The following is a 13,099-nucleotide window of genomic DNA, read 5'->3' on the forward strand; positions in this document are numbered from 1 at the left end:
TGACAGCGTTTAATTAACTTTCCTGGGACCACCAGCATGAAAAGAGCTGCACAGGTCAGACGACATTTCCACTGATTATGAGCATGAACGCTTAAAAGCCTCTTTTCAGCAGCTCAATTTAAAAAGCATTAGCAATCCTGTGGATTTAAGGCTGAGCTGATCTCCATCTCCAAATTTTCACTAAAACACTAACACAGTAATATGTATATGGGAAATGGGTAACACTTTATTTTAAGGACCAGTTTTCACTCTTAGCTATGCATATTACCAGCATGTGGGTTGTTTACTAGTGCTTATTAACACATGACCATATTTTAGGTCCCTCACCCAATCCTAAACTTAATAACTACCTTACTATTAATAAGCAAAAATCATTTCTATTAAAGTTTACTGAGGCAAAGACCAGTTAATAGAGAGAATTGGTGCTTCAAGTGTGACCATATATTAGGTTGCTTTTTCTTTACATAAACACATTCGAAATTAGAATTTTCATACAAACATACTTTGTTTATGTGGGACAATAATTAATGTACTTTGACATTTTCTTTAATGTGACTCAAAATCACATAAGAGCAATATTTTAATGCAAAATATTGGGTGATATAATATCCCACAGTGCCCTGGAAGTTAAGAGAAGACTTACAAGAATTGAATTACATTTTGTGACACTTATGTAAAAAAAAAAAAACAACAACTGCTAATCTACATTTCATTTATTCTTTGTGGCTTCCAAAGTAGATTACACTCTTACAAATTAAGATTCTTTTTTGGAATCTTTGGTTCTGTGAAGAATCTTTAACATCCATGGAACTTTAACATGGTATAAAAGGGTCTTTCCATGTTATTTACACAAAGAAAAAGGTTCTTTTATTAAACTGTTCACTGGAAGGTTCTTTGGTGAACCCAGAATGCTTCTATTTCATCAGAAAACCTCTTTTAGGATCCTTAATTTTTAAGAGTGTAAAGTAACATTTAACAATGATAATTAAAGTAATCCTAAGCATACATACAATTGTATAATGTCAGTATGTCCAGCAGATAAACCAGAAGTGTTTCCAGGAATAGATAGATATCCTCTAGACTGGCTCCACAGAGAAGCCGTCTTTGGAGAGAGGACACACTCTGTAAGCCATCGGTGTGGAGTATATTCCTGGAGGTGCAAAGGGCAGCATGTGTCTGCTGAAGTGGAAAGACTGTCCGCACAAGAGAGCTGCTGTCTGGGTCTGCGTACAGAGTGGAAACGGCAGACTGAGGCCGGGATGTAAGAGGAGTTTGCTGGTCATTTTGATCCTCTCCAGCTCTGCCTCCTGCAGCCGCTTGGCCTTCGCTCTTCGGTTCTGGAACCAGATCTTCACCTGGGTCTCGGTCAGGCTGAGAGAGCTGGAGAATTCGCCGCGTTCGGCGATAGACAGGTATTGCTTCTGACGAAACTTCCTCTCAAGGGCCAAGAGTTGAGCTGTGGTGAAAGGGGTTCGGGGTTTACGGTTCGTCTTGTGCTTTCGGAGAGTGCATGTCGCGGGACTCTGCGCTCCTGTAAAATTAGTTCATAAATTAGCTCGTAAACTAGTTACTCGGTAATAAACAGCTCGGGCTGATGACTAATTTGTTTTAACACTGGAAAAACTCAAAGTACACACACCAGGTCATATCTGCTCTTTTTGTCTTGATTAAGCTGTGTTCATGACTTGGTTTACTATTTTATGTAATGACTAATCATTTAAAAAAAATGGATAATGATAGAATAGTAACACATAATACATTGCCCTCCAAAAATGTACATATATATATATATATATATATATTGTATACAGGTGCATCTAAAAAAATTTAAAATATCATAGGAAAGGTCTTTATTTTTTGTCATTTCATTTTTTTTAAAAAGCGAAGTTTCTTAAATTCTAGATTCATTGCACACAAACTGAAATATTTCAACTTTCATTGCTTAAAGGGCTGGCTGTTCACAGAGTGCTGTATCAAAATATTCTCATAGAAAGTTGACTGGAAGAAAAAAGTGTGTTCTGCTGGTGTTGCTGAATTGTGTTTTATCAAGTCCAGAGTCAATGCAGCCATCTACCAGGAGATCATGCAGCACATTATGCTTCCATCTGCTGACAAGCTTTATGGAGATGCTGGTTTAATTTTGCAGCAGGACTTTAGCACCTGCCCACAGTGGCAAAACCACTTCAAGGGGGTTTGCTGACCGTGATATTACTATGTGTGTTTGGCCAGCCAACTCACCTGACCTGAACTCCACAGGGACTCTACGGGGTATTGTGAAGAGGAAGATCAGTAACATCTGACAAACAATACAGAGGAGCTGAAGGACGCTATCAAAGAAACCTGGGCTTCAGTAACACCTCAGCAGTGCCACAGACTGATCGCCTTCATACCACGCCGCACTGAAGCAGTAATTCATGCAAAAGGAGCCCCAATCAAGTATTGAGTGCATAATTAAACCTTTTTGATTGATCTTTGAAAAAAATGTTTTTTTTCCTTAAGCTGTAAGTTGTGACCATCAGAATTAAAACAAAAAATCTTGAAATATTTGAGTTTGTGTGCAATGAATCTAGAATATAAGCAATTTTTTTTTTTTTATAAAATTACAAAAAATAAAAGCCCTTTTCCATTCTATTCAACATTTTTAGATGCACCTGTGTATTATATATATATATATATATATATATATATATATATATATATATATATATATATAAATATATATATTAATACGTATATATCTATGTCTCTCTCTCTCTCTATATATATATATAGATCAAGTCTTTATTGTTTTTAATTAATTTGTAGACTTCATATGCTAAAAGTTCATATCAGATTTTTTCTTAAATGAGCATTTTTAATCATGCTTCTATGTTTATGTTCAGTAATTTCACTTTAATGGCAAAGAAAAGATTAGTCAGTTACTGAATGCCTTTTTTTCTTCATAGGAGCCTGATAAAATGCTAATTTAAAAGAAAAATCTTTTTGAACCTTAAGTCTTCATATATACAATTTAAAATAAAGTCCCCTGGTTATTCTGTTGGAACCACTCACTAAAAATGAAACTGACACCAATTGGTTGCAAGTGTCTCAGAAAAGTTCGTTTTGAGGAAGTCACTCACAGGCTGTTGTTTACAAATGCCACGTTATTTAATAACTAATGCTGTAGCAAACATTGAAACTTTATTAATTTAGTATCCAAATAGTAGCTTACGTGGTGATAATCTGGGTTTATTGATCCAGGAAGAGTCCTCTTTGACAGATTGACAGCGTTTGGGGAAATCCACCGACTCTGGATAGATCAGTGATCGGTCGTCCGGATTTATAAAGCAGGGCATCGAACTCGGTTCGTGTGAAGATGATTCACTCCGTCCTTTCTTCGACACGAGGGCTTCGACGCTGAAAGACAGACTTTGCGCCTGGACTGGACGCTCCGACGGAGATGACCGTGAACCCTGATCATCATCTTCTTCATCGGAGGAAGTTTTACCTTTATAATTAGCTGAAATCATTCCGGGAAAATAAATAAATTACTAACTACAACAAAATTCCACATGGAAATTGAGAAAGAAGCTGAAGTCGCGCTTGCTCTTGCTTAACTTTTACATGACTACTAACTTAACAATAACTTGACAAACGTTACAAGACCATCCAAAGTTTGAACCAATCATCTTTCACTCAGAGGCTGCGTCTCAAATCCTAGAGATCCGCCTACGACCTGCGGTGAAGCTCCTGAGCCCTTAAATGATCCACTTCACGGATTAACAGGTTATATTTAGAGCACAATGTGGTGTTTAGTGGGGAAATATATATATGCTAAAATTAGTTTTCCTTCAAATTGTTCTCACATCAGTAATTTGTTCATTTTAAGATGCACAATCAAGCTAAAATATAGCCACTTCGCCACATTTTGTGTTTACAATATTTAAAAACAATCTTATGGGCTGAGAACACACTTGACTCAATCCAAAGTTGCCTAGTAGTGTTTTAGAAAAAGATACATGCAGCAAATAGCAAAAATTTTTAATATGATCACATTTGTGACATGCATTTGGAAGGGAATAAAGGTTTCTGGCTATTGTGTGAATTATAGTAATTATATTGTTGTCGCTATTAACACTTTGTAATTAGGCTCCTGGAATCCGGTTCTTTTTTACCAGGATTTAACGTAATACCAGAAAATTGCTACCTTCTCAAGGTGCATGGCGCCCACTTATATAGCCCCTGTCTGTCAATTTAAAGGCTGTGAACTCTACTCGTCACAGTTCACGAGTAATATACCATGAAATGCACTGAAATGAAAAAGGTTTGTTAGAAAAACAAATGTGCAACTCTCTTTGCACAATTCAGGCTCCTTGGTGAGATTTATCAGAGGAAGCTTAACATGCAACTCCCTTTTTCCCACTGCAGGATTTGCATTGCACTGTGGTAATTATTTGATTTCTAGAGAATGCAGAAGTACAAGTCAGTCCTGTCAAAACTAACACTTAAGTGTCTCCACCAAGTCTGGGCTCCTGCGCCATTATTACAGCTCTCCAGAGGAGTCATACTCTGTAATCGTGACAGGTTTAATTCTGTGGCAAAGGCATTGGCTTATGGCTTCATTAAGCTTTATGAATAACTGTTCTCACATCACTTGCGTTCTACGCTTAAATCATTTTAGCATTCACCTTTACATATTCCCCTCAGTAATAGCAGTGGGTGCACTCCTGAGGTTAAAGGTGGCGTCTTTAAATAATTTAGATTGATAAACTAGAGCATCAAGTTGAAGATAAAGATGTCAGGGAGAGCAGCGTATTGTGCTCACAAAATAGAAAACATCAGGAAGTTCACTTCAGTCAATACCGACTCATAATATGCAATACAAACTATGTACAGGGTCAACACTGGAGGGAGGTTTTAACAGATAATCCTTGACAAGGATTTGGCTGCTGTGGCCTGTGGCGCTCTAGACAAGGAATGATTGCTACAGAGAGCATGGGAAGGAAAGCTGTTCAGATATCAGATTACTATATTTTCATTCAAGTGGAAGACCTAATTATGTAAAGATACATTTTCTGTAAAAAAAGAAAGAAATGCAAAATTTGACACATTGGCATTGCTGTGTTTTTAATTTGGAAGCAATACTCACAGAGTTTGTTTCAATTATTTTTGTGTAAAAACATGATATGAGATAAAAAGCTTGACACAAACTATACAGTTAGCATGCCAAATAAATGTTAAACGTCAAGTTTAAATGTCTACTGATCGGTTCTTTCTAACAGCATGCTTTACAGTGCATTTGCTTTTTTAATTGTTTGACCCAAATTGCTTTTGAGGGCAAGCAAAACCATAAACAAACTCAAACAGCTATTTCAGTCTGAGGATGGGAAAATGAGGAGAAATGAAGAGTAACAAAGCTCTGTATTATTTTAGAGAATTCATGGGATAATGTAGTGTACTAAAACCACTTTAGCCTTAATTTTCTGTTGCTTGCTTTGGCTCGTAATTCAACACGGATATGAATCTGGTCCAAGATAAAAACATCATTTGATCTGCAATTGCATCATTTTGAGGACTACACAGTTTAGATGGATTTAGAAAACGTCGTACCTCTTAATGTACACAGCAAAAAAAAAAAAAAATAATAATAATAATAATTATAATAATAATAATAATATATATATATATATATATATATATATATATATATATATATATATATATATATATATATATATATATATATATATATTTATATTATTATTTTTTTCAAAATACCCCCCCAAACATTTGCCAAAATATATTTGTGCAAATATATTTTCTAGCAATGTATTATTTATATATTTTTTTGACATTTTTTGTATATTTTTGCAAATATATATATTTTTAAAAAAATAACCTAAATGTAGGCTGCTGTAGGATTGGAAATAGATTTTCTTGGCCCTAAAATACATTTTGAAAGATATGTTGGTATATGAGGGTTTTAACAAATATTTCAAAAATACAATTCATTGAGCTGCACTGTTTACAAAATATATTTGGTGTATATGTAAACAGTTTTTTTATTTTGTCCTAGTTTGAATAGTGTGTGAATTAAGAAACAATAAATTTTATAAATGAGCATAAACACAAAAGTAATCCTGTTAGTTGTACTGATTAACCATTTAAGGCTAATTTTATACTAGACTGCTGAATTCAAAATGCTTGGGAACATAATTTGCAGTTCAGCAAATTTGTGTTTAACCACCACAAGCCATTTCTTAGAAAGAGTGCAATTTCTTAAAATAAATAAATAAATCCTAAAAAAGCAAGAAGCCAAGAAATTCATTATTCCATGCCATTATTCAGTTTGAAATTCTGTAAATATACAAAATTCAATATTTTAATTTGGACCTCATGACAATTTCGCCGTTCATTGCCTTTAAACAGCTCATTTCTCTTGATTAAGAAATGTAAGCAGACCATTATGCACAATTCGTGTCCCTAGAGGCGAAGTATTTGATGCACTCCTAGGGCTGAACTGCATGCACTTACGGGAACATTCAGTTCATAAATGCAGCACAATATCAAACTTGACCCCATTTTTCAGATTACGTAAAAATACACCAGATGAGGCTCTTCACATGGATAGGAAGAATGACGTTCAGCACAACTGCACCCGGATAGTGTTTGTTTGATAGACCCCATGCAATGAAATATGCAGTGCCAGTCAAAGAAGGAAGCCAATACTGTGATTGAACTTGGAAGTAGCTCTCTTAAATGAAACATGCACAGTGAGCCTAATGTTTCTGGACTGCCTGTCTGTGTCCCTCTTGGCTTTATGGATCCAGCTTCTTATTACACCCTCATCAGCGCTTGCACAATGTAAAGCGCTTAAAGGCTTCTTCCTGACACCGTTCAATTTCCTCATGGCAATATGCAATTATACCTGTGCGCTGGCAGTTAAGATGACAAAACCATTTCTTGGAAAAGTAAGGTTCCTGAGAATCAATTTCAGGTGTGGCTTCTAAGCATCACATTTTGAGGATTTTTTTATGGATTTGAGGTATTTTAATCACATAATCCATTATGTGATTATGAGCATTTTTAAAATGAATAGTACTTAATTTCTGGAATCTGATTGTGTAATCTAGTTTAGATTATCCAACATGTTTTTCAGGTGGTGTTTAACTTGTGCAATATTTTTACAGGTCTGTACAGTTTCAGCAGTCAGTTATCGGTTATATTAACGGTGTTCCAGAAGCAACTACAAAGTGCCTATGCTTTCACAATAACTCCTCTCCCATGTGCCTCAAACAGAGAGCTTTTTAGCCTCAGAACTAATTCCAGCTGTTCAAGAGCTGATATTTCATTAATTATGGATGCTGTCGTTAAAAGGAAATAAGCTGTGAGGGAAAAGATGTGCAAATGTAACCAGTAGCATAAGGTGTTTGTGTGTGTGGAAGCATAAAACTGAGTCACTGTCATTGTCTTTGTGCTGCTTTGTGTGCGTCAAACCACATCAAGCCAGTGCAAAGTTGAGAGCGGAAAACAGAGAACCGAGGAGATTACATCTGTTTACTGGAGCTAAATATGATATAATGTGTCATGTGACAGAATATATTAAATCTGAATGGCAAAGATGAAGTGGAAAGAATGATGCATAGCTTGACGGTGATGACAGGAGAAAATAAAATTCAACCAACTAAAATGAAAACTATTGTATTAAAGTTCAATGAGCTCTTTGAAGCTAAATTCAAAGGAAACATAAAGCAGGGCTGGTCACAAAAGGTATATCTAATGCACAAGCAATACACTCATTGATTTATGACAGAGTAGGTCGAATAAATAAATAAAATAAACACAGAGAAAACAGAAAAAGTGCTGGTAATTTTCTGCCCGGATATTATCTATTAAGTTCACGGATGTTTCATTTAACCCTAAAACACGATACATGATTCAAAATCACCTACAGAAAATTCCTCCACATTAACTCTTAAAAATAAAGGTGCTTGAACGGTTCTTTACAGCGATGCCATAGAACCATTTTTGTCAAAGTCTCTGTAAAGAACCATCTCTTTCTTACCTTTCAGAATCTGAAGAATCCTCTTTCGCCATGAAGAACCTTTTGTCAAACAGAAAGGTTCTTCAGATGTTAAAGGTTCTTTATGGAACCATTAAGACAAAAAGGTTCTTCTATGGCATTGTGAAGCACCTTTAATTTAAATTGTGATGCTATTTTTACAGACTTTTCTTAAGAGTGGACATGTCCACTACACGTGTGCATTAAAAAGAGTTGTATGTGTCTGGAAATTGTGTACCGTATTTTTCAGACTATAAGTCGCACCTGAGTATAAGTCGCATCAGTCCAACAATACGTCATGATGAGGAAAAAAAACATACGTCGCACTGGACTATAAATCGCATTTATTTAGAACCAAGAGAAAACATTACAGTCTCCAGCTGCTAGAGGGCGCTCTATGTCTTCAGTGTAGACTACAGGAGAACTGAGCAGCATAGAGCGCCCTCTCGCGGCTGGAGATGGTAATGTTTTCTCTTGGTTCATGTCTCTCAGTTCATTTCTCTTGGTTCATGTCAAATTAATTTTGATAAATAAGTCGCACCTGACTATAAGTTGCAGGACCAGCCAAACTATGAAAAAAAGTGCGACTTATAGCCTGGAAAATATGGTACATTGATGTGTTGTGGTCTAATATTGCTGTCTTATCCTGTTCAAGATAATTTGTGTTTTCCATGTACATCATTATAAAAAAAAAAAAAAATGACATTAGGCAAACCCTGCTTGTGGCTAAGGACTCGTAAAAGTGCAAAAGAAAAGGTGTGGCTCCATTTGTTTAACGTGTTTCAACACATGAACCTAAATGAGCCTGGTGGTGAAAATAATTACAGCTTAATTGAGTGTTGGAATCCGTATCAAATGTGCAAGGCACAACTGCAGCTCACTGTTCTGGGCTTTCCACTTTGTTAGACGTTTGTTTAACAGTTTATGGCAGTTTGATTCAGTTTTTACATGCTCATATGCTTATTCATTTTTGAGATACTTAATTACAAGAACCAAACACTATATAATCTTTCATGAAATACATGTTTAGCTGGTTACTGTCAGATCTAAACATCCCCAAGCAACTATTCCTTTTCTTACTCTAGTTCTATAATTTACTCTGATCTACAACAAACATTTACAGAAGTTGCATTTAACCTGGATTTAATCTTAGAGACCTACCCACTGCCATTTAGCCGATGCTTGAGGAAAACACATAATCATCACCGGCGCCCAGGAGAGGAAACTATAAGCATGGCCTGGGTTTATCGGTTCATTATAAAGACATGACTTGACAGAATGATTAATCTATCTAAATTTCTGAGGTCTGAGGTCATGTTCTCAACAATAGCTTTTGTATTTGATGATTTCTGCCACGAAACCACAACCTGCATAAGCAAGATGTTGAGCTCCTTTGACACTGGGAATGTAATGCAGTTTTGTTGTGGGCAAAACATTTACCGTCAGCTTAAGTCTGCTTTTTGAAACATCTAGTAGCAGTTAAAATAGAATAGAGTAGAATAGAGATAAGATACATGTAATCAGTGAAAGATTTAATAAACATTTCTGTCACTTGACGTACAATAACAAACCTTTTTCTAATACCTTTTGTTGTTGTTTTTTTAATCAGTTAAATAAATAAATAAATATAATCAGCGATGTTAATTCAGTGTTTCTTTTTTCATTACTAACAACCTGACATGCAATAAAAAAATACAATCTGTCACTAGAAAGCTTAAATAGTACAACTACAGCTGACAATGGAACAAAACTATGTGAATAGAAACAGTTTTTGCGATGGAAGAAGTCCTATAAAATGAACACATTTAGAAGGTCATTCTCCTTATAAATAAAAAAAAAAGTAATAACAAAAACAGCAACTAGTACATACAGTATAATTTAAATGGAGAGTGTGGAAGTAAGAGCCCTAATACTCGTTATATATTTGTTCTTAATTTTGGTAATGTCACCATCTAGTGGTCATCTGTAAGTCATGCTCACGTCCTCCGTAAATTTGTAATTTTTTAAAGCCCTAAGAATTTAGATTTTAGATTCTAATAGTAACATATATGGAGGTATATAATAAACAGCATTGTGACATCTGAACATTCCTCTTGAAAATCTGCTGAATGTAGTACCACCTGAAACTGAAATGAAAATTTTGCATTATAAAGACACGTTTTCCCATAACAGTAAAACGTATGTCCTTATTTATTATCCCTGTAATGTTCTTCACACAGCTTTTTCTCATACATAATTTCAGTCTGTTCCTAACACCATAATAATGCGGCTAAAAAAGACTTGTAGACTAGTCACAGTATGTGCACAGAGTCATATAGACTACTTTTATGGCTATTTTAAAGTTTTTTTTTTTCTTTTTTCGAAGATTCTTTAAAAATTCTCTTTTTGTGTTCCATGAAAAAGTAATCAAGGGCCCACTAGAAACTTAAATTTGTTGGAGCAGGTTACTTACTGCATCTCATAAAGGGGTGAACAAATAATGACAGAATTTTCTATTTTGGGGTGAACTATTTACCCTTTTAACTGTGCAAACCTCATTTTCTTCGGCTCTGCTGCCTCAAGGCGAGTAACCGCTCTCTGATGACCCTGTTCTCCTCCACCATTCTCTTGATTGTCCTCAATACATCCTGTTTCGTTCGGGATCGGGACTGACACAGCCATAAAGAATAAGATGGGTCATGCATGATGAATGAAATGAAATGCCATAAAATGCTGTGCCATGAAATGCCATAAAATGCTAAAACTGTACCGAACTCACCATTTCATCTGCCTTAACATCTCTTGGTGGGAATCCAAAAGCATCAGATGAGTCCCCTTTAAAAAAAATAAAATAAAAATAAAAAAAGTGAAAGTGATGTGACATTCAGCCAAGTATGGTGACCCATACTCAGAATTCGTCCTCTGCTTTTAGCCCATCCAAAGTGCACACACACAGCAGTGAACACACACACTGTGAACACACACACCGGAGAAGTGGGGGGTTCAGCACCTTGCTCAAGGGCACCTAAGTCGTGGTACTGAGGGTGGGGAGAGCACTGTACATGCACTCCCCCCACCTACAATTCCTGCCGGTGTAGCAGTCGATTCTGTTCCACTCGGAATGTCTGTTTCCCCTCGGGTTGCCAGGTCCGTGTAATAAACCCAACCAAATAGTTAATCAAACATTTTCCCAAAGTAGCCTAAATTCCGCGGATTTGGCAACATTTCCGCATGCAAATACACCAAACACACCTGGATGTAAGGAAAGCAAAAAGGGACACATTTCTTGCTACACTGCAGCATAGTAAAATTATTCTCACACTCCCGTTTATGTTCTTTTTTTATTATTCATCTTGCAGTTGTTCCGTTATTTTTGTCTTATGTTTTTACATTTCAAGTTGAAAAACCTCTCGTCTTAAATTTATTTTAAGTTTAAGATTTTGGACGGTATTTTGAACTATTTAACTTGCCTTACATCCAGTCACGCTTCTTGCGCACGCTACTTCTGGTCGTACGTATATTCTAGGGGTGCTCCGATCACGATCGGCCGATCGTTAATGCGCATCTCGTCAGTAAAGCCGGTTTTCTAATCAGCGGTTAATTCCATCAGGTGCGTGATTTCACATAGAGCAGCTGTTACTACACAGAGCCGTTGTTAACTGAGAAGATGGGCCAATAAACGCTGAAAATTAACGTGATTTGCGCATCTTCTCTATTAACAACGGCTCTGTGTAGTAACAGCTTCTCTATGTCAAATCACGCACCTGATGGAATTAACCGCTGATTAGAAAACCGGCTTTACTGACGAGATGCGCATAACGATCGGCCGATCACCCCTAGTATATTAACTCGGCAACTACGCAAGAATTGTAGTATGTTTGCGTAAAGGGGAACAGACATTCAGAGGAGAACAGAATCGACTGCTACACCGGTCCGAGACTCGAACTCACAACCCCTTCGATTGCGAGTCCGACTCTCTAACCATTAGGCCACGACTTCCCCAAAAGGCAAAGGAAAGCACAGAGAAAATATGCATTATACATACGTACATACACACACACACACACACACACACACACGTGCATTTTGAATCACTTACCTTGTGACTGTTCGCCTACACCTTCGTCGTAAGTGACGCGTTTGGTTCGCCGTAATTTCCCGCCTTTCGATCCCCTCAGATTAACAGTTGATCTCAAATTGGCGTACAACCTCAAAAGCTGGTTTGTTTTCACCGTTTTCGAAAAACATGGTGTTATTTCGGGACTTGTAACGTCGAGGAAGAGTAAGGGAGTCGCCTCTTGAGGAAACTCGTTCAGTTTGTGCTGTTTGTTGTTTTCGCCGTTATATAGCGATTCCTTGTCGGTTTGAGGCGACTGAGTGTCGAAGCGCGGTACGTAGAGTAATTTACGGAAAGCTGCCATAATTAACAGCCTCAACAAAATTTAAGAGCTTGCTTAGGTTATTAAAACAAAGTTTTGTTTCTTTATTGTAAAACTTAACTAAAATGTAACTTTGTAAATGTAACTTAACTATTATCACCGGAAGAGGATGAGCTCATCAACTGCTACGTCACAAGGCACGCACAAAAGGGGGAGGAGCTTAGGCTTTTAAAGAAATAGTTAACGAACATTTTGATGAATAAACAAATAAATGAATGAATAGGCAGTTATTATTATTATTATTATTCTAATATTAGTTTTTCAAACACGTCTCTATGTAATTTCTGGAAGACAAAACTCAGAATCTTTATATATATATATATATATATATATATATATATATATATATATACATATATATATATATATATATATATATATATATATATATATATATATATATATATATATATACATACACACACACACACACACGTATTTTCAAAATCATTTGCACACTGAAATTCTTTCAAATGTCAGATTTTATGTGAGATATAAATGAATGCATGAAATACCGTTTCAGTTTTATTATATATTTTCTTAAGATGTACACACCTTTGCCGCCAGATGGTGTTGTTGTGTGCACTGTTCAGACCTGATCAAATGATACAATGCATTTAAATGATTCACAGATAATAAA

The 13,099-nt window shown here is 36.0% G+C and overlaps 2 protein-coding genes across 7 annotated transcripts; both read right to left on the reverse strand.

The window, feature by feature from the left end:
• Positions 1-695: 695 nt before the first annotated feature.
• LOC127971284 (homeobox protein MSH-A-like) lies at positions 696-3,509 on the reverse strand. The gene is made up of 2 exons (XM_052574176.1): positions 3,212-3,509; positions 696-1,531 (listed from the first exon to the last, which is right to left on the reverse strand). The coding sequence occupies exons 1-2, from the start codon at positions 3,507-3,509 to the stop codon at positions 1,077-1,079; spliced, it is 753 nt and encodes a 250-aa protein (XP_052430136.1). The 3' UTR covers positions 696-1,076.
• si:ch211-277c7.7 (uncharacterized protein LOC100538111 homolog) lies at positions 1,383-12,601 on the reverse strand. 6 transcript variants are annotated; one of them, XM_052573808.1, is made up of 4 exons: positions 12,120-12,594; positions 10,800-10,855; positions 10,575-10,689; positions 1,383-1,531 (listed from the first exon to the last, which is right to left on the reverse strand). In XM_052573808.1, exons 1-3 carry the CDS (start codon positions 12,439-12,441, stop codon positions 10,576-10,578), a joined length of 492 nt encoding a protein of 163 aa, XP_052429768.1. In that variant the 5' UTR covers positions 12,442-12,594; the 3' UTR covers positions 1,383-1,531; position 10,575. The 6 variants fall into 6 exon arrangements, with proteins under 6 accessions (XP_052429768.1, XP_052429766.1, XP_052429769.1 ...); XM_052573806.1 differs by having other exon boundaries at positions 10,557-10,689; XM_052573809.1 differs by lacking the exon at positions 1,383-1,531 and adding an exon at positions 3,379-3,499.
• Between the last annotated feature and the right edge of the window lie 498 nt (positions 12,602-13,099).

The sequence above is a fragment of the Carassius gibelio genome, chromosome B14 (genome assembly GCF_023724105.1).
Source record: "Carassius gibelio isolate Cgi1373 ecotype wild population from Czech Republic chromosome B14, carGib1.2-hapl.c, whole genome shotgun sequence".
Taxonomy (NCBI): Eukaryota; Metazoa; Chordata; class Actinopteri; order Cypriniformes; family Cyprinidae; genus Carassius; species Carassius gibelio.

Bases quoted from the DNA above. Each gene is read 5' to 3' on its own strand.
- LOC127971284 (XM_052574176.1), bottom strand. From the start codon at position 3,509: ATGATTTCAGCTAATTATAAAGGTAAAACTTCCTCCGATGAAGAAGAT. The intron at 1,532-3,211 runs GTAAGCTACTAT...CTAATTTTACAG, and splicing joins TAAACCCAGATTATCACCAC to GAGCGCAGAGTCCCGCGACA.
- si:ch211-277c7.7 (XM_052573808.1), bottom strand. From the start codon at position 12,441: ATGGCAGCTTTCCGTAAATTACTCTACGTACCGCGCTTCGACACTCAG. The intron at 10,856-12,119 runs GTAAGTGATTCA...TTTTTTTTAAAG, and splicing joins TGTAGGCGAACAGTCACAAG to GGGACTCATCTGATGCTTTT. The intron at 10,690-10,799 runs GTGAGTTCGGTA...TGGCTGTGTCAG, and splicing joins ATGTTAAGGCAGATGAAATG to TCCCGATCCCGAACGAAACA.